Here is a 26,279-nt window from a genome sequence, read left to right on the forward strand (position 1 = left end):
TACGGCCTTGCTACTTCGCTAGGTTTTTAGAAAAGGCAATCAAGAAGCAGTAATTGTATCGCCTCCAGTTAGTATTCCTTATTTCAAGCAAAACTCTGAATTGTTTAAGGAACATACTTAAAAAAGATAGTAGTTTTATCAGTACACAACATGAGGTTTTTATTTATTGTAAACCGGATTGTGTCTACCGTGAATGCTGTTTTTTAACTTTTCTTCCGTGAAAATTCAAACATTACCAATCTGCTGAATAATAAAGACAAGTTTAAATTCCTATACTGTTTTGTGTTACTTATACTTTGCTGATCTTTTTCTTTTTGATATTGTGCTCGTTTTTACCAAGACGGTACAACTGATTTGTTGAGCTAGGTTGATTGTAACAATGGAGCTATGGTTGATCTTTTTGATATGGTGCTCGCTATTACCAAAACGGTACAACTGATTTGTTGAGCTTGGTTGATTGTAACAATGGAGCTATGGTTGATCTTTTTGATATGGTGCTCGCTGTTACCAAAACGGTACAACTGATTCGTTCAGTTTCGTTGATTGTAACAATGGATCAATGGTTATCTTTTAAGTAATTTGTTTTTCCAATCGGTTGTCCAAAAAAACAAAATTTCCTGGGAGTTTTTGGCTTCTACCAGTCTTATTTGCTCTAGCCTAAGGGCAATTATTTAGGGCAACGAATAGATTAAGGGCAATTATACATAAACCAAATGAGTTAATTCGGTTTATGAAATTTTTCTCTATTGACTCTTTGGAAATTATAAAACTGAAATATTTGCTAGCTCCTTTGTTTTGATATCATTTTTTTTTTTTTTTTTTTTTTTTTTTTTTTTTTTTTTTTATGAAGTTCAAACCTCCAGCTTATAATAAATGCAAATGAATGGGAAAACGATAACGATTTGCATGAAGATATCTTTTTCTGCAAGCCAATAAGTCATGGAACTGCTGAGATAATTTTAATATTGAATGGCTACCTTTAAATATAGGCCTATATTGGTAAAAACCATTTAATTTCCAAAAACCAGCGGCTTTTTTATTAGTCAGAGCAGAAATTCAATGAAAATATCCCTGGCAGGCACTTCCGCCAAACTGACGTCAATGCTATTTGATCACAAATCAAATACTGCTTTTTTTTTTTTTTTTTTTTTTTTTTTTTTTTTTAGCTACTGCCAAAACGAGACAGCTGATTTGTTGAGCTAGGTTGATTGTAACAATGGAGCTATGGCTGAATTTTAAGTAATTTGCTTTTCCAATTGGTTGTCTAAAAGTGAATATTTTCTGGGAATTTTTGCCTTCTAGCAGTCGTGTTTCTTCTAGCTTAAGGGCAAATATGTTGGGCAATGAATAGGTTAAGGGCAATTATATAAGCGAAGGGTAAGTTATGTCATATAACCAAATGAATTGATATATGTAATCTTTTCTCTATTGACTTTAGAAATTACAAAACTAATGTTTGTAATTTCCTTTGTTTTGGCTTTGTTTTTGTTTTGGCAGTTTTCTTGATACCACATATTTTGTTTTCTTCTTTTTTTTCGTTTTTGCTTTTTCAATTTTATTTTTCTGTTGTTCTTTTTTTTCTTTTAACGATACTATTCTTATTCAATACTAATCCTATTATTTTGTTTTGTTTTTCCAATTGTTTTGTTTTTCTTCAGTATATTCTTTGTTCTTTTTTTTCGTATGATTAAATCAGTACTTTTCTGTGAATAATTCTGAATACTCACGAACAGTGAATTTTTCAAATAATTTAATTCAGTCTAAAATTTGCTTTTCACTACTGGTTCCCTTAGCAATCACAAACGCCGAATTATTTTATCAGTATAAAGCTCATTATGTAAATTTGTGCAGATCTAATTGGCTCTAATGCCACACCTGACCCCGATGTCACTGATTTTACAGCAAAAGAAATTAAAGCTGCAATCGGAAAGCTAAAGAACAACAAAGTGCCCGGAGTATGTGGCCTGACATTAGAACTCCTGAAGAATGGTGATCCATCCATGAGCTTCTAGCTGCAAGTGCTGTTTAATACTGTTCGGTCCTCTGAAATGGTCCCATCAGACTGAAAGACAGGCTTACTTTCGCCAGTCTACAAGGGGAAAGAAAGCAGAGCACAATGTAACAACTATCTTGGCATAACACTGCTCTTGGCCGTCAAACTCTTCGCCATGCTGCTCCTCGAGCGGTAAATCCATACAATTAGACATCTAATAGAGAAAACTCTAGAATATAAAAGAAAGGCATACATTGTCTCGGTCGATTTTTGATCCGCTTTCGATACTGTCGATAGACAGTCAATGTGGCTGATCCTTCAGCCTGCTGGTGGACCTAAGAAAATTGTTAGTCTGTTTAAAGAGCTCTACAATGAGACCGAAAGGGCTGTCATTGTAAATGGCCTGCTCCCATCTAAGCATGGGCACTGTTTCTGTTTTCTGTTTCTGTTCTGTTTTTAAAGTACCTGTTTCTGTTCTGTTTTTACAAAAAAAACAGAAACAGATGACCTGTTTTTTATTTACCTGTTCTGTTCTGTTTTTTTTTTATAATAACTATTTTGTCCTTTTTCTGTTTTTTTTATAACTGTTTTTCTTCTGTTCTTGATTTTACTTGATTGATTCGAGAATGAGATTTTAAGAAATTTCGAACTTACAAAATAGTGTTTTAAATCGTAATTTGAAATTTTGAAGAAGCATGGTTACGCCCCATACAGTTTTTGGAATTGGAGCGTTAATATAAAGTAAAAGTGGCAGTAAAATGATGGCACTCAGTGTGTCTAACATATCAAATGTGCTGCTAGATTGTTTAAGCTAGGCAAAATTAGGGCTTAGGAGTCAGATGAGAGTATGTAGGTGTGTAAATGGGAGAACGGTAAAGGTGCAGTTTTGTTCCACTAAAACAACTTATTTTTTAGTGTATATTATTCAGTCAATTGAGCAGCAAAGTTGCACAGATACTGTCCAGGATAAGCAGGATACAAACAAATCACTTATTACTGTGTATTCTGGTTCTATTGGTAGGGCCTCTGTATCCTACATTACATGGGAAGTAATCTGCACCTTTAACCGGGAAAACTTTAGTTCAACGGTTTTTAATGGAATTTATGCTGCTAGATAACAGTGACTTGCTATGACTTGCTAAAAGGTCTCCAGGGACCTTATGAGAGGAGATCGCGGGCCGCGTCTGGCCCACATACTAGCCTATACATGATAAATGCCGATTATTAATTGCAAATTTTCTTAAATGTTTAGTCAGAGAGGAATGTAAATGTATTGAATCTTGTCCAGTAGAAATATATGTTTTTGCTGGCACTTTTTATTGTATCAACATGACAACGTATACTTTTTCAAGATGCCAAATATACTTTTTCTACCATCTCTAAATATAATCAATGGAAACCCTTTCAGGGAAAAGCCTAGTGGGCCAAAAAGCCCTACTGGGCCATGGTTAATACACAATACATTTCAAAAATAATAAATGAAAATAACCTTATAATACTGTATATTATTATACTGTGCTGCAAATTGTCTAAGTTTTTAGAAAACCGTAGTTAGGAGCTGTCATTTTGCTTTTATTTGCCGACAGGTTTTCTTGGCTCATTGTGCAAACGAAACCGCTCAGGGGGAAATTTGCCCCTTTCCCCTAATTACGCTACTGAGGTGGAAGAGGTCGGATATTTGGCTGGAGGTGCAATTTTCAAAATGGTACTGGAGGGTGCTTCTAATTTTGTGAAAAATCCTAAAATCAACCTTTGTTTTAAGACAAGCATGATGTCATTTTTTTATGACGACTTGGATGTTCCAAGACATCTCTCTGGGTACCCTACGGAAAAAAGGAAGCAAAGGAAGTATTAGGTGCTACTTCTGAAGAACGTCTCTAAAGGCTAAGGGAGTCTCTGCCATGAAATTTATATATTATCTTAAAAGGAAGCACACAATTGATATGCACAAAGATAAAGTATACGCGGCTGGTGCAGAAAATAACAAACCCAAACCAACTAAAAAAATATGTCAAGTCAGGGTGCTTCCCTTGAGGGAGCTCCAGATAGTAAAGCAAGTGACACACAGGGCAATGGATTAGTGAAATCTGGAATAAGAAGAGCAGAGATACGATGTTTTTTTGTTTCCAATTGATCAAAACAAGCTGGTCTGCGGATGCTCTGCTGCAAAACCCTGTTTAAGTACAAATTGCCACTTTCTACGTTTGATAAACCAGATTTGAAACAGCTTATTTAAAAAAACAACAACAGGGGGCTTGAAAGCACTATTGGGGGGAACCGTCCATCGTCACACAAGTTTTGCTGCCAGAAAAAAGAAGTTAAGAAGGCTGCTTTAAGATCTGCCACTCAGATTACCTTGATTTTTCACTGCTGGTCAGCAAAAGGATCCGGCTTTATAGGTGTCACTGCCTATTATCCCAGGAAGATGAAAAATAAGCAGAGGTTGCACTATATCTTTCGCATTTCAAGAGGCATAAGCATTGTCATACAACTACTAACATCCTTTCAGCAATCCAAGTTGCAATCAGGAAGTTTTCAATGACAGATAAGATGTTCCACGTTGTGGCTGATTCTGGGAACAATGTCACCGAAGCCTGTAGGATATGAACCCTTTCCTGAACTTCATGTTCTTAACATTGTCTTCATTCATCTGTTACACGCGTTCTTGGATTTTTGTCCACTCGAAACTTAGCCAATGACATCCCTGTAGAAGATTGCTTGGAATCCTTTGATGAAGTCGAAGATGTCGATCCAACTTTAGAAAACGATTCAGACGGTATTTCTGTTCCTTGTTCTGAAAACTCCAGAAATGAAGATACACCTGCTGAAGAAACCGAATAAACTGATGCAGTGTCTAAAGAAGAGGGCGGTGAAAGTAATGGAGAAAAGGGTGGGAGTCTGTCAAAAAATGAGGTTGCAACACAGGCTATCCGATCCGAAGACACGTTGCACCAGCTCAAACATTGATAGTCGAGGTTGTCACTACCCCTTTTCCTTTGGGAATGGACCATGAAAACTTGTCTAAATAATCAAAAGCATGCCCACTCGTATTCTTAAAACAAAAGTTTGATGTAGTAACATTTTCCATAATGAAGCAAATGTATGGGTTGGAGAAAGTATTTTCTGTCGCAAAGCAAAAGAAATTTTCGAAGTAAGTTATCAAAAAGTACAATTGTTTTTATATTGCATCCCTTTGAAAACCTATTAAGAGAAGAGAATACTTAAAGAAAGTATTGTGTAGCAAAGACTAGCAAAGGGTCTAAGTTTCTTTGAAATTCAGAATTTGAGAAATTTCATTTTACATGTTTACTTAAGAATGAATTCGGTGGAGGGCCTAGAACATTATTTTCTAGCGCAAAGCGCCGTAAAAATATACAAAGTACCCCTAAACCATGAATTTTACTTTTGATTTGTATCTCGCACAAATTGGCTAGGAAATAATTAATCTTAAAAAGATGTTTTAAGCTGCGAGGCAACGAAAATTTTTGACTTGGTGGTAAGAAGTGTCATTTTCCTGTGCATTTTTCTTCTTTCATACGTTGTTGCAGATGGCTACCAAACATCAGGATGGGCGGAAGGGGAAAGCATGGTCTGGAGGGGGAGACTGTCCCCCGCCAAGGTAACTATGGGCTCTGCTTAAACACTTTGAGTTGACTGCGCAATTTGACGACGAAAATTACTTTATTTTCAAAACGTCTCAAATAATTAGTATACATCTCTGGGAAATTCGAGGAGATTCTGTATAAACATAAAAGCGCATTTTTGGAAAAAAGGAACGGGAAAATGGAAGAAAATAACTATAAAAAAAGGATGGCGATGTTGTGTGCCTAGACAGTTTTTCACCCCTTTATTAAAAAACTGTTCTTTTTGGCAAAAAAATGCTGCAATAGTACCGATAATAAACCAAAACTTATCATTTACAATTTTTCTTCTTCTTTAAGCTTTAGGTGTTCAAAAATCAGCTATTTAATCAGCTGCTTTTTGAACGAAAACAGCTGTTTTCTGATTTTACCAAAAAAACAGAACAGAAAAAGAAACAGTTCTTCTGTTTTTTTGGTGACCTGTTCTGTTTCTGTTCTGTTTCATTCAAGCCCTGTTTATTTTTTTCCTGTTTCTTCAGAAAAACAGAACAGTGCCCATGCTTACTCCCATCATGTTTTCAAATTACAAACTGTGTTCGGCAAGGCCGCGCTGCTGCCCCCGAACTCTTCAAATGTGTCATGGACTATAATATCAACTAAACGCTAGTGGCATATCCCTTTGGCATCGTTTTTGCTGGATGAGTTTTGTTGAATGTTGACTTCGCTGACGATGTTGCATTAGTATGTGAAAATCTCTGTGGTGTCCAAACTGCCCTGGAAATGCTAACATCCCATGTAAAAAAAAAAAATTGGTTTAAATGTACACTAAACTAAGACCAAATTAATGCCTGTGGACAAGCCACCATGCAGCCCCCTGACATCTATAGAAGTATGTGGCCAAAATGTTGAGATAGTCAAGGAGTTTACCTATCTTGATTCAATTGTCTGCTAAATGGAAATCTAGATGCAGAAATATCAGCAAGGGTCTCAAAGGCGAGTACTGTTTTAGTCATCAGAACGTCTTAAGTCACGTGAACTACTTTTCCAAGGCCTGAGACATTGGAGAAACAGTCTTTAAAAACAATGTCAATCGTTTCTTATTTTTCAATCGTCCTTCATATAAAGATCATGGAAGAATTGCCTTCCTGCATGAATACAATTTTCAGGAATAAATCGACGAATAAAATTAGTGCCATGACAGCAGTGTTCTACTGCTTCCCTATTTCGAAGAGTTGGAAGATCATATGAAAATAACGAAAAAAAATAATTTGGTTTAAATACATTTTAAGCCATATGAACTACTTGCCAAGGCCTGAGGCATTGGAGAAACAGTCTATAAAAACAATATCAGTCGTTTCTCACTTTTTAAATGTCCTTCAGATAAAACTCATGGAAGATTTGTTTGCCTTCTTGAATGCAATTTTCAGGAATAAATCGATGAATCAAATTAGAGCTATGACTGCCGTTTCAACTCAGTGGCGTAGGAAAGGGCTGTGGGGGGACTCCGGGTGCTATCCTTGTTGGGGGTGACATTTGATCTAAAAGGCTGTTTTTCTTCTGTTGTTCGATTTTACTTCTCAGTTGGTTATCTTCACAAAACGTTGCTTTCAGATTTTTTTTTTATCATCTCCTATTCGTTTAAATATGGATCGCAGCGATAGTAGCTTGAATTTTTCGTTTTTTGTTTTAGCATAACTACTTTAATAACTGATTGATAATTTTGCCATATAATAATAATAATAATTATTACAACACTGATGCTATAATAATGTTAATAGGACTACTTTGCTTAAGAATTTTATATTTTGTTTATACTTTATTATATTAAGTTATTTACATTAAAATGTTTGCGTACAAATGCTTTAAAACGCGCAACTTGTTTTTCCTTTCACTTCTTTGCTTCCCTAATGTAAAGACTTTAACTGAGTTCTGTTGATTGTATGATTAACAGTTTGGAAAAAAATCTAAAAGGGGGGGGGGGGCAATTTGAAATTCCACCCGGGGTGTCAGTACCTTTCTACGTCACTATTTTTAATGCTTCCCTACTTTTAAAGGTTGGGAGATCATCAGAAAAATAAGGAAACAAATCTAATTTGGTTTAAAACATGTATTGAGTCATTTGAACAAGGTCTGAGGATCCTGTGCCAAGATCTGAGGCATGGGGGAAACAGTCTGTAATTTTTTTTTCCCTGAAGTTAGCATAAGTATAGATATACTATTTTTAACCCATCTATCTAAGTAAGGAAATCATTGATATTGGAATCACCTTCTTGGGGTGGAAATCACAAGATTAGGAATCATCTAATTCGGGTGGGACCTAATTCTGGTAGGAGACCCCTGAATTCATGTAGTACGAGAATATTTGGTGTAAAAATACGGAACAGTTGGGTTTTGGGATTTAAATCCCCTTCTTCTGACATTTGGTTAGTAGATCCATACGGATCATTGGCTAGTAGATCCATACGGACCTTTGGTTAGTAGATCCACACGGACCTTTGGTTAAAATATCCATACAGACCTTTGCTTAGTAGATCCATGCGGACCTTCGGTTAATAGATTCATACGGACCTTCGGTTAGTAGATCCATTCGGAACTTTGGTTAGTAGATCCATACGAACGCAGATGTTTGGTTAGTAGATCCATAAGGACCTTTGCTTATTAGACCCATGTACCTTCAGTTAGTACCTCCATTCGTACATTTGGTTAGTAGATCCACGCAGACCTTTCGTAAGTAGATCCATACGGACTTATGATCAGTAGATCCATACGGACCTTTGGTTAGTAGATCCATACGGACCTCTGCTTAGTGGATCCACACGGATCTTTGGTTAGTACGTCGAGCTTTGGTTTGTAGATCCATTCATGTAGCGCAAGAATTGTCTGTGTATATAAAAAGGAAAGAAAATAACATAAAAAATGGAAAGGAAATAAAATTGCATATAAAGTATATAAAGATCATATTTTCATATGCTTTATAAAAAATTTTACAGTCTATAAAAATTGTTTATGTAAGCACATCCTTTATTTTAAATTGTATGTAAAAGTATTATAAATCATATAAAATTTAAGAAAGTATACAAAAATTGTATATAAAAAGGAAAGAATTTTCTGTATATAAAGAAATGTAATAAGAAAGAATAGATATTGGAAGTTGGAGGTACCTCTGTGTGATCTAATTCGTGTATTAGATCCTGAAAGACCTGTTGAAGTAGCACAGGAATTTTTTGAGTTAGCGAGAACCTAGTCTCAAATTTATATAATTTTTTAGGTTTTTTTCCATTAAAAGTGTTTGCGATTGTATTTGATTCCTATTCTGGTGCTTTAAAATTCTATTACATCCAATAAAAGTAGGTTCAACAGAAAGCTTTCTTTCTGAATCTAATTTTTCTTTCAGGCGAAAATTCTCTCCAGTGTTGTCATTCACAAGTCTGTGGTTTTAGAAAAGTAAGGATGGACCTGGTTTAAACCAATTTGCTTCGTAATGATTGTGTTTTACCTTGACCACATTTTGAAATATAAGGAATCGAAAAGTAATCTTTTCAATTAGAGTCAATGTAGCTATCAACTAGATTTACCCATCTCAGGAGTGCCAATCTAGGAAACTTAAGGGTGAGGGACACAAATTTTTCTTAATTTTTTAATGAAGCAAAAAAAAAGGTATTTTTTGGAATCTAGGAGAAAGGGCACTGTTGGTTCTTTTGATCTTTCCAAGGAAAATGCTCCCTAAAACATTTTTTTTTCAAAATAAGCCCCCCTCCCCCCCTTTGGTGTCCCGAGCTTATCTTTTTTGTTCTGGCTAAAGAACTTAGAATACTAATTATATCAAATTTTACTATTTTAAGCGATTTCTACTTCTCTTTTCTCAGGTTGACCAATCCTCACAACCCATGGGGCAAGGGTTGTAACTTCTGCAGGTTGCCCATTGTCAACATATAAGGGTTTTGTGGAAGGGGTGGTTGTATTAACTTTTGACAGGACTCATTCGGTTTAAAACCAGAAGTTCTACTTCCTATTTTAAGAGTCGAAAGTGATCAAAGGGCATCCAGCCTCCTCCCCCCCCCAACCCCTTTTTCTTCAAATTTATCCAGTCAAAATTTTAAGATAGCCAAATTTAGAAAATAGTCCAATGACCAAATAACTTTGCTTTCAGGCTTGAATTTTCTCCCCAAGTGGTGCTCCTAACTTATCTGTTTTGTTCAGAATTTAGCATACTAATAGAATTCAGAATCCGGGATTGATTAGTTTAAGCGACTTCTCTTTAATAATAATTTAATAATTATTTATTTATAACCCATTGCACAAACAATGTGAAAAATAGTGGAGTAAAGAGAAAAAGGAAAGAAACAAAATAAACACACACAGCACTTAAAGTAAGCCCTTTGTCTTTTCTTTCTGGATAGAGCACGGTAAACATAAGCTCTGTTATGTAGCCAACAGAGCTTTTATATTTTAGCAGGATGCAAAATATAGTTGAAAAAAAATATAAAATAGAAAATTTATACTTATTTACACTATAGCCCAAAGAGTATAGTTAACTTGTAAAAGTAGAAACTGGTGTTAATGTCGACGCCAAACGTAGATCAGTGTCATCTAGCGTTTGGCGTTTCTTCAAATTTTTGTTCAGCGTAAAGATAAGGAAAATTAATGTAATTGGTGTAAGTGGCAAAATTAGTGCTGTAATAAGTGCCTGATCTCAGTTTCTTAAAGAAAAACGACTGATAAGCGTGAACAAAAGCCAAGAAACGCCAAACGCTAGATGGCGTTGATATTTTGTCGACGCAAGTGCCATTTTCCACTCTTATAAGTCACCCAAATTTTTTGCTATAGCCCATAACGGTAGGCAATTCCCGTGTTACCAATTACGTACATTATGCCCACTGGAAACATTTTTTTTTTTTTTGCTTAATTTTGCTCATATTTTGAGTCTAGTAATAAATGGTAAGGAAACAAGAGATCCGTTTAGATAAGGTTCAGGGAACCATCCTCTCCCCACTTTTGGGGCTTTTATATCGAATAGACAGACGTCAAACGTGGAAAAGAATCTTGAAAATTGTTGTAGAATGATTCTTTTTCTGGGGTAACGTCTCTTGATGGTTCCTAACCTTCCATTCTCTAAAGATAACTGAAATTATGTTCTGATTTCAAAGGCTAAGCTATGAAGATTTTACTGATCGATGCTCCCTCAGAAATAAGTATATGATTATATTCTTACTGCAGCGTTATCGATTGCAGTTATATTCTGTGATAATTGAAGCAATGCTTGTAGTAATTATCCCTGGGAAGGGGGGGGTGCAAATGCCTAAAACCTTGGTGGACAAACGTTCTTTAATTGTTGAATTATTACCTCTATGAATGCGTGGATACGAATTTAGTTCATAAATGCAAAGAGAAATAATGAATTTCAGCTATATTGGGCTTTCGGTCGAAGCCCTTGTTTCCCCCCATGAAGAAAAGACGCACGGAAATCTTGGTGTTATGTGATTTTTGACATGATCCAAAATAAAGCGATTTTTTAAGAAAGACAAGAAATGATTATAGTACCAAATTAATCAAAATAAAAGTAATTAAGAAAATCATTTTTTTTTCAATCCACCATTTAAAATTGATTTGATTACATTAAATAACTATGAGAGCAAAGTAGCCAGAGATATCATGGGCCGAAAAGGGGTTTAGTTGGAATTAATTTCATTTAGAGCTCAAAAACTCAAAAAGTCATTCTTGAAGAAAATAATTTTTTTTAGCATGCTTGGAATTTGACATGAAAATATAGTCTTGGAGTAAAACATTTTACTATAGCTAAAAAGTATACCAAAATTTCTTGTTGAAATAGTCAGAAATTGTGGATTTATCATTTGGTCTGCGCTTCTTGAAAAAATAAAAATGTCATTTTGGTGTTGTGTGTCTCAGGCTTGAATAGAGCTTAGCATTTTAAGTATTGCTGAAAATAGCTGTGTTTTGGTATTTTACTGACAATGTGAATAGCAAGATGCCAAATAGAAACACAGCCTTTGGCCTTTACCCTGATGCTCGAATCCCCCGGTATTTACTGTCCATAAACTTAATAAATTGCTCTTATCAGGTTATTCTTTCGACTTTAACGTAGTCAAAAATCAGCTAAAGATGATTAACTTTTCCAAAAAAATCGGATAAATTGCTGTAAGATCTTGTTGTAAAATCGAAAAGGCGAAATTCTTGCCTAAGCAGGTATAGTATGAACTTTGATAAAAAACTGTTTTAATCTTTTTGACGCCCTGGTTGCCTCGCATGAAGCTGCCAAGATTATGATTAGTTTGGGAAGAACGAGAAAAATCATAATACGTCGTTTATATTTTAAGAAGTGTTTTTGAATTCCCACAGCGCATCAAAGTAATTTGCACTTTCGCTGATTGGACCTTGTTGAAGTATCTGTAACAATCACTTTTTAGTTCTGAAAATGTAACCAAATCTCAGTAGTCCTTTTAGGAAGAAATGGAAACCGAGCTAATGTCGAAAACATATTTAAGGAAAATTTGTGAAAAGGACTTGGTTGTGAGTATTTTGTCCTCGATCTATTTATGAAGTTAACTTCTCTCTATGCACATCTTTGGTAGTTACACTCCAGAACGAATTCAATCAAATTTTAATGTTTCCCAAGATGAAGTTTGCTGCCCTTGTAAATGAAAAAAAAAAATCCTCTGTTAGGCTATGGAAATTCTTTAAATTAGATAAAAGGCTTATTGAATTAATTTTTTCCTAGGCTATTTATATTTTGACATGTGATCTGTTTTGAAATGTTTGAAACTCAAGTTTGTAAAAATCTAGCTAACACCATCTGTCGAGAAACTTCAAAGGGTGCTTCATATTAAACTCGTATCAGGGTTGTCGTCCCTAGCAATTTATCTCTTCGGTGATTTCTATTTTTTCTGGCCAAGTAGCTTTATTATTAGTAATCTTTCTAGAGTAAAGAATACTGCTAAAATTCAACAGAAAAAAATAGTAAGTTTACGATTGAACTAGCACATTTTGAAGTTTCTATGACAGCGCTTTCTATAAAAATCTCATATGCCCCCAGGGCATAACTTAAAACAGTTGCCCTGAGGGATGGGGGGGGTTGTCATCCTCAAAGACCTAATTTCCAGAACTTTCAGCTACGTTGAACAAAATGGCTACCTCAAAATTTTGATTGGTTGTGTTTGGGGAAACGTTAGGCGTGAAAGGGGGTTAGTTGCCCTCCAATTACTTTCGACTATTAAATTGGGCACTAGCCCTTTCAATTTCCAATCGAATGAGCCCTTTTTGAAGTTTCTACGACAACGCTTTCTGTAAAAACCATATATGCCCCCAGGGTATAAATTACAACCCTTGCCCTGAGGAGTGTGGGGGGAGTGTTATCCTCAAAAGCATACTTTCCGGACCTTTCAACTACGTTGAACAAAATGCCTGTCTCAAAATTATGATTTGATGTGTTCGGGGGGGGGGGGGTAGTTGTCCTCCAATCACTTTCGACTATTAAAAAAGGCACTAGTCCTTTCAGTTTCCGATCGAATGAGCCATTTTCGAAGTTTCTACGACAACACGATGCCCCGGGGCATAACTTACAACCCTTGCCCTGAGGGCTGTGAGGGGGTTGTCATCCTCAAAGACATAATTTCTGGACCTTTCAACGACGTTGAACAAAATGGCTATCTCAAAATTTTTATTAGATGTGTATGGAGAAATGGTGGGCATGAGAGGTCGGTTAGTTGCCCTCCAATCACTTTCAACTATTAAAAAGGCACTATCCCTTTCAATTTCCAATCGAATGAGCCCTTTTGGAAATTTCTATAAAAACCTCATATGCCACCAGGGCATAACTTACAACAGTTGCCCTGAGGGGTGTGGGGGGTTTGTCATCCTCAAAGACCTAATTCCCAGAACTTTCAACTTTGTTGAACAAAATTTCTATCTTAAAATTTTGATTGGATGTGTTTCGGGAAATGATGGGCGTGAAAGGGGGTTAGTTGCCCTCCAATCTCTTCCGACTATTATATTAGGTAGGCCTACTAGCTCTTTCAATCTCCAATCGAATGAGCCCTTTTTGAAGTTTCTATGACAACGCTTTCTGTAAAAACCTTATATGCCCCCAGGGTATAACTTACAGACCTTGCCCTGAGGGCTGTGGGGGGAGTGTCATCCTCAAAAGTATAATTTCCGGACCTTTCAACTACGTTGAACAAAATGCCTGTCTTAAAGTTTTGATTTGATGTGTTCGGGGAAATGGTGGGCGTGAGGGGGGGGGTAGTTGCCCTCCAACCACTTTCGACTGTTGAAAACGGCACTAGCCCTTTCAGTTTCGGATCGAACGAGCCCTTTTTGAAGTTTCTACGACAACACTTTTTATAAACACCTTATATGCCCCCAGGGCATAACTTACAACCCTTGCCTTGGGGGCTGTGAGGGGGTTGTCATCCTCAAAGATATAATTTCTGGACCTTTCAACTACGTTTAACAAAATAGCTGTCTCAAAATTTTTATTGGATGTGTATGGGGAAATGGTGGGCATGAGAGGTCGGTCAGTTGCCCTCTAATCACTTTCGACTACTGAAAAGGCACTAGACCTTTCAATTTCCAATCGAATGAGCCCTTTTGGAAGTTTCTACGACAACAGATACTATAAAAACCTTATATGCCCCCAGGCCATAACTTTTGGCATAATTTCCGGACTTTTCAACTCCGTTGAACAAAATGAATATCTCAAAATTTTGATTGGATGTGTTTGGGGAAATGGTGGACGTGGGAGGGTTGTTAGTTGCCCTCCAATGACTTTTGACTATTAAAAAGAGCACAAGCACATCCAATTTCCAATCGAATGAGCCCTTTTAAAAGTTTCTACGACAGCTCTTTCGATACGAAGTGCCGTGGTCTAAAAGATAAAACGAAAAATAATACATTGTGCCAACATCGTTCTTTACTTAGACAGCGCTATTGCGCTTCCTGTGATATTTTTGAAAAACTCAACATATGGAATTTATCCATGCAGGGCAGTGTTTCTGATATTTTTTATGTAGAAAAGAAAATTGATGCAATGGTAAAAAAGATCGCTCTTTAAAAAAAAACAAAAAAAAAAACAGAAAATAACAACTGCGAGCCGTTTGAAACATCACATACGTTTTTGCAAGATATTGAGAAAAACATATCTGATTTGATGGAACTCGAGACTCAAATGAGCCAGCAGTTGAATGCATGGAAGATTCGCATAAGAGAGTTCTTTTCACCTTTGGAGTAACAGTTAGACTTGAAACGTGACCCCTTTAATGGTGATGCTATGGCCACTAACCTGACTACCTTTCAGAAGGAGCAAATCATTGAAGTCTCATGTGATCCCGCGCTGAAAAGTAAATATTTGACTGCTGGTACTATATTGTTATATATTGTATTGTTATTCAATAAGGTTATATATTGGTACTATATTGTAGAGGCCGTCCTAGCCGAGTGGATTGGTGCGCTGGATTTTGGATTCATTGTCCGAGAGGGCGAGGGTTCGAATCTTAGTGTATCCAATTATTTGGTTTGGGACGGGGTTCAATGGCGTGGCTCTGTAAGCTCAGACAGAATCGGCCCAGATCTAAATGGGTACCTGGAAAAATCTGGGGAAGGTAAACAGGAAGGGTGTGCAAAAGCCCAGGATCGTTGGCCCCCAACCCCCATTGCATCTTCTGGCTGAAGGGCCAAGACACGGAGATCAGTACTGCCGGTAGCGACTGTAAAGTTCAATGCCATATTCTTTACCTTTTTTTACTATATTGTTAGATTTTTGGATCGGTATTGGGAAGGAATGCAAAGAACTGTCCAGCACTGCTGTTAAATTTCTAAGGTTTTCCGCCATTGTGAAAATGGTTTTTTAAGTCTAACTTATCTTAAAAGTAAATCTAGAAACAAATTAAATGTTGAAGATGGTTCAAGATCGTATTTATCTAAGTTAAAACCCAATTTTGATAAAATATGTAAAGAGAAACAAGCTCATGCTTCTCGCTAATCTCGTTGAAAGTAAGCGCTTTTTGTGCTTTAAATTTTGTGTGTGTTTGTTTTTAAATAAAAAATAAAAAATGTTTGTAAAACATACATGTTTGTTTTTACTTAAACATGTTCCGTAATTAAGTTTAAAAGTATAAGGCTTTTATATTTTTTAATATTTTAGCAATAGTTTACTTAATACCGGTAACGGAGAAGGAGTGCCTTAAAGGTTTTGTGGTTGGAAAGGGTTACAGTGTCTAAATAAGTTTAATACGAGAACCATTGTCTACAGTGTCTAATAAGAGAATCACTGGCTTAGGGTATACAAAAAGGAACTATGTGCGTACTGAAACTACTACTTGTACTGCTACTACTACTACTAAGGCTGAGGTTATACAGTAAAACTTTTGGGAAATGTTGACGGGGATGTTGAACTAAATCAAAACAAAATATATGCATGCAGCTGGTCATTAAGGTGCGTGAGAAATATCTCAGGAACGGCGTAGAACATTAATATGCAACCTTTGGAACATGTTGAGAGAAATGACGAACTTACCATAAGATACTGTTTGCATATTACTCCAACTGCTATTGCTACTACTTGTAGTGTTAAAACTTCAACTACTTATTGTATTTGTAACCACAGTTGCCACCAGATATTGGTGCGGAAACGATGCTGCACCACTTATTTGGAGGGGAAAGCCTCGCTAGCGCAAAATATTGTAATGGAATATCTCGTGGTCACCACTTCTGTACCATAACTATAGGCAATAGAGTATGTTAAAACCTTAATACGGTATACCCTGATCCAGGGTATGATAACATGATCGAACGGTCAAACGGTCAACTTTCTAGGCCAAGGGTACCACCACTTGGTCTCCTCTAATATCTCTAGCTATCTCTTTGGAGGGTAAAGGGCTCCCTAGTGCCGGTACTTCTCGCAAACTTTTAATCGCGCAAATTAAATCATCATTAAATCTGAATTGGACTCCAGTATCCACCATCTTTGACTGCATTTCTTTATTGTAGTTCCATTTAATTTGTCTTTTCTCCCTTTTGTTTTCATTTCTTTTGCCGTAGTATAGAATTAATTATCATCAAATGTGCATTGAATTCCGACATTTTGTTTTTCATATTGTACTAAGATTTCTCAAACTTTACGAGGAAAACCACGAACAATGAATTTATTCTTGTTTTTCTCGGGTACAATCAGTGCTTTATTTTCGCATATACTTGACGGCGTCTCATATTTGGTACATGGGATTTGAAGTTTACTATTTCCTGAAAATTTTCCCGGAAAATCATTTTCGCGCGTCTTATTTTCAATGGTATGTGGCCTTTTTACTTCCGATCCCCATTTTCCGGATTACCAACATTTCGAACTGCAACATCAAACATTAAGTCTTTTAGACAAGGTGGCTTAGCCTCCAATTTGTTTTATGGGCCGGTCCACCTTTCTCCCTTGTCAACGAAATTACATGTTTTTCCGTCTTGGTATTTGATATATGATTATTTTCTGGTAATCTCTCACTCATTGACATTCCCTTACGGGCTTCGCAAGTAAGGGTTTCCATACGAGTCTGATGATATATTTTACTAGCTTGACTAGCTTTTTCAATTTTATCCATATGAGCCTGATGATATATTTCATAGGCTTGACTATCTTTTCAATTTGATCTATCTCATCCTGTATTTTTTTTATATACTCTCGGTTTTTTCTCTCTCTACTTCTTCTACGGACCTCTCTGGCTTTTCTTTCAGCCTCTCCTTTCTGCTCTCTAGCTATTCTATCTTTCTCTCTTTCGTTTCTATCTTCTTCCTCTTTTCGCTCTCTGGCTATTCTTTCTTCCTTCATGAAATTTAATATATATTGTGTCATATCTACAGGACTACCTTTTCGTGACCCCCTGCTTGATCTTGAGCTCGTACTTCTTTGATTTTCTCCGTCTTTATGCCTTCTTAATTCATTTTCTGAGTCAGTTCGTTCCATATTTCTTCCTTCCGTATCTGTATTATATCTGACCGACATTATTTCAAACTAAAAAATCAGCTATTATTTCAACTCAGATGAAAATTCCTTCTCGAATGGTCCAATTAGCTTACGGTTTTATCTCGTGATAAATTATTATCTCTCAAATAGCCGATTATTTTCGCACGCTAATTAGCTGCGCGATATAATCGCAAAATTTTACTTTATTCTAACTAGGCAACGCCCATTCAGATCTTCGTACTCTTTTTAATTGATTCCGTGTTTCTGCGATTTTTTATATGTACTCACAATAGGCTACAGTGCAGGCTAAATTAAATCGTCATTTTGGAAAACGCGGATTCTTTTACTATCAGTGTTATTGATAGGTCCTTTAGTTGCTGCCACCCCTATTCGATGTGGTAACCACGGTTGCCACCAGATATTGGCGCGGAAATGGTGCTGCACCTCTTATTTGGAGGCGAAAGTCTTGCTAGTAGAAAGGAGGGTACCAGTCCCATCCCTCACCCCTGCTGCCATCTACAATTTAGTTTAATGCTGACGGGGCACCAAATATGGGCATGGAATCCCCAGGGAGAATGATTGCATAATCGAAGTGGGTCAATGACCTCTTTTTCCAAGGTCGATATATTTGTTGTTGTTGTTGTTTTGGCCAAGTGCACGCTAGGGGCAAATGTTAAGATCCAGGAATAGGAAACAGGAACACGTGTTTCCTTCTAGACCAATCAGAGGGCTGGTTACATATTAGCAGCGGAGGTTTGCAGAGAATATGAGGAAAGGATTTTTGCAATAGTTTCTATTAGTCTGTGAATAGAATTCAATGGAGTAAGAACAGTTTGACTTTACTCATTTGGATATATATTTGTGTTGATTATGATGACGATTGGAATGTTTACTCTATTAGAAGTTGATAGTGGAGTTGATGGCAATAATACAAGAGCACCAAATATTGCGGTGGAAATCACGAGAGGATCACGGCTTTGTCTGCAATGGGAGGAAGTATATGCAAGATATGTGATATCCTTAAGCGAATTTAAAATGGTGGATCAATTATGTTTCGCAGCAAAAGTTGATACAGCACATGTGAATAGACTTCAATGTGGTTTAAGTGCATTAGTGAAGCATATCAAAGACAATAAACTGTACCACTAATTGTACATGCTTAGCATTATTATTGTTGTAATTATTCATTAAAATCTTTTCAAAATCGAAAACGTTCCCTTTCGTGTTATGTTAAGTTAGATCGAACAAAACTGGGTCAGCGTAGAATCAGCAGTCATAGTGAATTGATTGAAAAACAAAATTTGAGAGAGAGAATTAGATCAAATTTAGTGTTTATGGAAAAGCAATTGATTTTGGATGATGATTTTCTCGAATTATCTCTTCAACGTAGGATATTTTCTCGGGGAACACTTGAAAATATAATGAAAACTGATTCTCCCCCATTGGACTATTGTATGAAACTTTTAAGATGTGATTCAAATGCTTTCAAGACACATATAGTTTTCAGTAAAGCGCCAATGACGCAGTAGGTCTTAGACTTTTACAGTGAAAGAAGGAGGCAATACCCAAACTCTTGTTTGTAGTGATTCTTGCTCGTTTCAAGCTTGATTTGCATATTCAATTTAAGTTTCACTCGTTTTAAGTTTTATTTATTCACTTACATTTATATCTATTCTATGTTTGTTTGCATTGACTGTTTATTTAATTTCTGTTTGTTTTAAGTTTAATTTATATTTCAATAGCAAAGTATTTTTTTTTCGTTTTAAGCTTGATTTTATATTCAAACTAAGCATTACTCGCTTTGAGATCTATTTATTCATTTATACTATTACTTGTTGTGTGTTTTTTGCTATGATTGTTTATTTAATTTCTATTCGTTTTGGGTTTCATTTATTCCTTAATAGTAATTTCTGGTCGTTTTGAGATTGACTTTTCACAGGTATTTGTATTTGCTGAGCTTAAGTTTAAAATGGCCTTTACTTTTCTTTGGAAAACTTATTTTTTGGATTTTTTTAAAAATTAATTTTACATTAAAAGACGATGATTGGAATAAAAAACCATTGTATAAATTTGAGTTAATTAGCTACTCGATTTTATTTTATTTCGTCTCTTACTATTTCAAAGAAGAAAAAGCATTAGGCTTTTTCCTGTTTGTAATCAGGTTGGTAATGGTTAATGGTGAGACAGTTAGTTGTAACGAACAGTATAGTAAGAGTTAATCGTCTCAATAGTAGCCGAAACTCTAAAAAACGGAATTTTGATACCAATAGATACATAAAATATATCAAATTCTTATGTTTTACATTAAGGAATGAACTGTAGTCCGTAGTAACTGAAGTAATTAAAGGAATCATTATATAGATGATTATTTTAATAATTTTTCTTAATAAATTACCATAAGTAAAAATTTCCCATACCAAAAATGGAACTCGAGCCAACTGGGCGAGAGCCAGCTATCAAACAGTTCGTGGTAACGTATAGTAAGAGTGACTTGTCTCAATAGTAACCGAAACTCTAAAAAATGGAATTTTAATATCTATAAATGTCTCAAAAGAATCTGATTTTTATGCTGATTTAAATTTTTTCATCAAGTTTAGTTGTACTCATCAAAAGTTACGAGTCTGGGAAAATTTGCCCTATTTTCTAAAAAAGAAGACAACAACCCCCAAAATTCAAAGAATCTTAATGAAAATCACACTATCAGTTTCAGCGTATCAGATAATCTTACTGTAGAGGCTTCAAGCTCCTATCTGCAAAAATGTGGAATTTGCATATTTTTTGCACGAAGAAAGATAACGGATGCGTGTTTTTTTGTGTGTTTTTTCTTTTCCCCAGGGGTGATTGTATTGACCCAGTGGTCCTATAATGTCATTATAGGGCGCATTCAACCGGAAATTAAATTTTCTAGGGCCTTTTTTAATTAAAAAACAAAAAAATAAAAATAGATCCACTTTTTACAAAAAAAACTAAATTTTTGATGTATTTTCATACTGCAGTCTTTTCAAAGATATTTTACATTAGCGAACGAACTGTAGCCCATAGTAACATATTAAAAAACGAGCTTTAGCCTATACGAACTGAAATGTTTAATATAAATAGTATAACTAAAGTCACTTTGAAAAGTTGCCTCTGTGGTGTAGTACCATTTCTGACTGATTTTGCTACCTGATTTCCTATGGTTCATTCATATTTTCTTTATTATTTAGCTAAGAGGTAGCCAAACCAAGTTTTTTTTAACTTTAAGTTTAAGAGATATTACTTTAAATTCAATATATTAAAAATTATCTCCGACGGGGATTCGAACCTCGATCTCCTGCGTGATAGGCAGGGATACTCAACATTGTACTATCTGAGAATTATAATATATAAGTTACGCATATATTTCGTGGTAACGAACTGTATAGTTAGTGCGACCCGTCTCAATAGTAACAGAAATTCTAAAAAACGGAATTTTAATATCAATAGATACATCAAAAGAATCAGATATTTATGGTGATTTTAAAAATAGAAGTTTTATCAAGAGTATGTATACCCATTAAAAGTTACGAGACTGAGACAATTTGCCTTATTTTCAAAAAAAGGGGACAAAAGCCGTACCCAGGATTATTTTTCGTAAGGGTTTTTACTTAAAGATTTTTTTCTGAGGGGGGGGGGAAGTTGACAAAAAACCTAAAAACGCATACAAAATTTGTTTAAACCAAGGTTCTATGGTGTAAGGTTAGGACTGAGGACTTTGAATCCTGAGATCCAAGTTCAAATGTCGGTGGAACCTCTTTATATCTACGTAGGTAGCTTACTTATGCTACCGTGTAAGTCTAACTTATAATGAACTATCTAATCCTTTAAGTTACAAGACATCTGCTTATAATAAAAAATGATTTAAAACAAACTATCGCTTTACTCTTTTTTAGAAACCTGAATTACAAACAGGATAAAGCCTAAGGCTTTTTCTTAGTTGGAATAGTAAGACACGATCCTCAGTATGGCACCATACCCCAGATAAGCAACATTCAAAAGATGCTTGTATAATCTTTTCTTTTAGTCACTATGCACTGTAGTTTTTCCTTTGCTAGGTGTCAGCTATATCCATTAAAACTTATATAGTCCCCATTTATAATGAGCTATATCGACCCATTATGTACGTCTTATATTATCTTGTCGATAGATAATCGTGTATAAATATTGCATTCACTTATTACTTCATATATGGTTACTATCTACGACTATGACGTAATTCATAAGATCAGCCATAAAAATTCAGCTTTTAGAGGAAAAATTGATTATATTTAAAATGAAAAAAAAATTAAAAATGGCACTAGATCTATGAATTTCCTTTAAAATGAGCCATTGAACAACTCTCTATGATGTTCCAGTGCCAAGCTATCTGTGGAAAAGATTAAAGAAACAAGATGCCCTTTAGGCAGAATCTTGTAGTAGCTACCACTTTTCTTGATTTTCCAGCCAATATATTTCCCTTGTTGTTCAAGCCAAGGGAAATCAAGTTTCTTATGACAAGGCGGTTCTAATGGTGTACTTTTTGTTTTGATCTGGGTCTTTTTTAGGAGTTATAGGTTATTATATTTCTTAACATTGGACGTGATTGCCTCTTACTTGGTTTCTAGCTACCGCTGCAACCCGGTTAAGGTATGGTAAATTTTTGCTGATGAGGATTTCTTAAGGAATATAATTAAAATAATCATGCATATAATGATTTCTTTTATTACTTCAGTTACTATGGGCTAATGTTCGTTCCTTAATGTAATAATATGTTGGATTAAAGCAATATCTTTTAAATTTAAATTTAAAAAAAGAAACTCTTTTAATACATCCTAGCTAAAATAATGAATATAAAATTAATGAACCACAGGGTTCAGTTTCTTTGGGATTCAGTTTCTCGTCTTATGAAAACAGAAATTACGGTTTCTTTGTTTAAAAAGGAAAATACTTTGTCTTTATTATAGTATGTTTAGTGTGAAATTAAAAACAGAAAAAGCCTATGGCTTTTTCTTTATTCTTTTGATCCTGAGATCCGAGTTCAAATCTCGGTAAATCCTTTCCATAAAATATAGCTTAGCCTACTTATTATACCATTTAGATTTCTGCCGCAATTCCTTATTTTCAAAATTAAATTTGTTACTATTGGCTAAAGTTAGTTCTTTACCTTATGGTAAAAATGTATTTTATTATGATAATTATTTTTGTAACTTACAAAAGGTTTTTATATACATCAATGTCCTTTAAAATGAGCCTTTGCACAGCTCAATATTATGACCACGAACTGTTTGATTCAATACTTCAGTTACAATGGGTTACAATGGTTACAAATGGGTCGTTCTTTAATGTAATTTTAATACAACCTAACAAAAAATAAAAATAATTTTAAGATTTTCATGTATTTTTCTAGTGTAGCAATATAAGTTTTATGGCCGTCCTAATAGCGGTAATGAAGATTGATCGCGTCAAGTCTAAAATTATACCTTAAAACTGCGAACTTACACCTTATAAGTTCTCCGATGGCGCCGCTTATAGCGCTAAAGATTGTGCCATCGAGCCCTGCGCCACAACAATGGGGAGTGAAGTAAATTTATAACCGCGCCACCCTCAATTATTGAGAGAAAATAACATGTGTAGCCATATAAATGTAACCTCTTTACTTCGAGCGATCTGGGGATCGGATTCCCTGGGAACGTCCTTGGAGATTTGCGAACTAATTACCTGTTATCAGACTAGATGCAGACACATAAAATGAAATAAACACAGGTAAAAAACAATAGATTTGTTGAGACTTACATGTTTAGGTGAACAGCAGTGAGTCACTTCAAGCGACAACAATGGTGACTGAGATACAACATGAAAGAATTGCCAAGCTTGAATGGCGAAAAAATTCTATCTGAATGGTCCTGATGCTGATTTACCAATCTATTCAAAAAGCACTTTTACCCCACTATCAAACGTAGCTCTTTAGTCTTGCGCTGTAAGAACTGGCTCACCATTGGCCCAAGTGGCCCAAGGATGCGAACCCTTCGTCCAATAATCTTTCTTAACTATTTTTGATGATTTAGACATTCACACGGTTCTTATCGTTTAAACTTCCTTAGAAATATTGTGCGTAGCAACTTTTTTATTGCTCACTGTCATAGCGAAATCCAAAGCTTGGATAGCGCCCTTCTTTGTCTGAGGCTAACTGCAGTTTTTTTCTTTGCTGATTAAGGACTTTTTCATTTTTGAAACTAGGTTTAACTTAATTATAGGAAGTCAGAACTATCTTTATAAAGAAGGAACTTTATTTTGGTATTTTAAATACATCGCATTTTACTCACGGTACATATTACCCTTCCTATCAAGTAATGACGTCCCGTCATTAGTACTTGCTTGCCTTTGGGCTTTTAAAATGTTCGGCATTTATTAACTATTTCTTCTACATAATTATTTTTTATTTATGTTATGGCTTAATCAGGAGTGCTAAAAATTTTCTCTATTACTTTTCTTTTTCTTTTTTTTTCTACATCCCTATCTAAAATTCATCTACCGGACTAAGATTATTCATGGTTCTAGGCTAGCTAATATACTAAAGATTTTTTTTTCTACATCTAACACTAATTACTTTTACATTTCCAACAAGGTTAGGGCTATTCTACCTTTACATAAGATTTTTTTTTGAATTCACTTTTTACAAGGCTTTTTTTTATTTTGCTGTCTATATGGCACACTACATTCTCTCTACGCTACACTAAATTAACAGCTCGATAACTCTACGCATAACTCAATCTGGACATCTAACACTCCATACAAAAACGATTTAAAATACACAATATTGGGCTTACCATATTCACTGGTAAAATTAAAACACTTTCACTGCAGATGTTTGCTACGCAACGTTATTGATAGGATATTGGAATTTTTGAATTATCGAAGTTATTAAGAAGTAACATATTTAAATTCCCATCTTTTCATCACCTTCGAGTCTTTTTAGCGTACTCAATCCTTCTGTTGTAAATTATTTTCCTTCACTCTTTTCGTCTTGGCAAAATTTTTGAAGCACTGACGTTATGGTTTCTTCATGGGACAGTTCAAGCACGATTGTGTTCGCACGACAAGCTTTCTCTAATTGTCAACTGGGAAATGATGCTTCCAACTACAGGTGTTGGAATTTGCTATCAGGGTTCGTTCTCACCTGCTTTTTGATAGTTCATAGGGTGCCTTATCATTAAGGGGTCGCACACTGGAAGTGCGTTTATTTTCTTCTCACCAGATCACTTTTGGAATGTTTTGAAGCACATAGAGAGTGTGTTTTCCCTTAAAATTGTTCATTTTTCTCATATAAAATTTTTAGCTCGTGGCTTGCGTCTATTAACCCTTGCCGTAATTCCTAGGTTGATCACGGGGGAATTGAAGTTTGGGTTTGGAACAGGTAGACATCAAACTATAGGGACTCCTTCAACATATTGTCTTTAACTTGTGGGAGGAGTATATTGTCACTGAGGGGTTGGTCACTGGGGTTAATTTTGGTTTCCAGGTCCATTGTTCAGAAATTATCTCGTAACACTCATGGGATAACAGAGATATGAACTTTCCACACAGAGGGGATAGGATGGATTTCGAGTGATGGTCGAAAGGGATTCGACGCGTGAGTCTGTGGCACATAAATAGTTTTTGGGGTCGTCAAGTATCATGACTATACGGTCATATGGTATATGGATCCATAATGATTATAAAAGGCGACATTTGTGTACTTATATCTTGTACTGGTCGATGGGGTTCTCCGAATTTATGTGATTATATAGTTCGATAAAGCACTGGATACTGAGATTCAAATATAATGTTACCTGATACGTAATATGGTTTGTGGTCGAAGAAACAATGATCAAAGGTAACTGTTGTTTTCGTAGACGAAGCTGGGATGAAAATTGACTGGAGTCTATGGTGAGTACTCTTCGTTGGTTGAGATATGATGAAAATAGATGCTACTAGGTTGTATCTGCACTGGGCAACTCATTGTAATGATCGATATCCAATATGTCAATCCACTTCCTGTAATAAAAATAACGAGGCAGGATCACACGTTCTTTAAAGTAAATACTCATAGTACAAATAAGTCACGTATCGATTGGGTACATGAATTTTACGCTATGAGACAGGGTTAAACAAATACACTAATATTAGTACAGAAAACGAAATTTTTTTTATCGTGTTGGTTATAATAAAACGACATGATTCCCATTGGGAAATTCAATACATAGAAGTTTCTTCGAAGTTGTTGTAGCCTAACGACGATATAAAAGATTAATTCTTTAACTTTATGCTTTCTAATATACACTACTACATACACTTTATTTTAACTTCTTTCAACACTTAGCTAATTTTACATTAGATTTGAAATAATCATTTAAACAGAGTTTATGCTACGTGATTAAATTTTGAGGTCTAATTTTACAACATATTTCATGCCTGCATTGTTCACGCACGTCCGTGCTGTTTAAGAAACGCATGTTGCAGCGTCATAAACACACGGTTTTACGTAAACGATACTACAATGAGGGAACAAGACATATCAAGGACAACTGGAGACCTCTACACCCGCTCGTTTTCTAATGTCTTCCCTTTTTCTTGGCGTAGTCATTCTCAGAGGTTTCTGGGTTTCACCTCTACATTTCAGCTGTTTCCCCGTGTTCTTCTCTGGGTTTTCGCCTTCTTAGTCTCAGAATTTTTCCGTAATTACAAGTCAATAGGGTTCTTACGGTCA

The 26,279-nt window shown here is 35.4% G+C and overlaps 1 protein-coding gene across 1 annotated transcript in view; it reads left to right on the plus strand.

Moving 5' to 3' along the window:
* Positions 1-9,128, plus strand: part of Mtap (Methylthioadenosine phosphorylase) — a 70,056-nt gene extending 60,928 nt beyond the window's left edge. Inside the window, exon 6 of the mRNA XM_089086795.1 lies at positions 8,969-9,128. Coding sequence (XP_088942921.1) covers positions 8,969-9,022 — 54 coding nt within the window. The 3' untranslated portion in view covers positions 9,023-9,128. The remainder of the gene's footprint in view (positions 1-8,968) is intronic.
* The last annotated feature ends 17,151 nt before the right edge of the window (positions 9,129-26,279 follow it).

This window comes from Artemia sp. Qi Xiang Cuo, chromosome 3, assembly GCF_049724085.1.
Source record: "Artemia sp. Qi Xiang Cuo chromosome 3, ASM4972408v1, whole genome shotgun sequence".
Lineage (NCBI taxonomy): Eukaryota > Metazoa > Arthropoda > Branchiopoda > Anostraca > Artemiidae > Artemia > Artemia sp. Qi Xiang Cuo.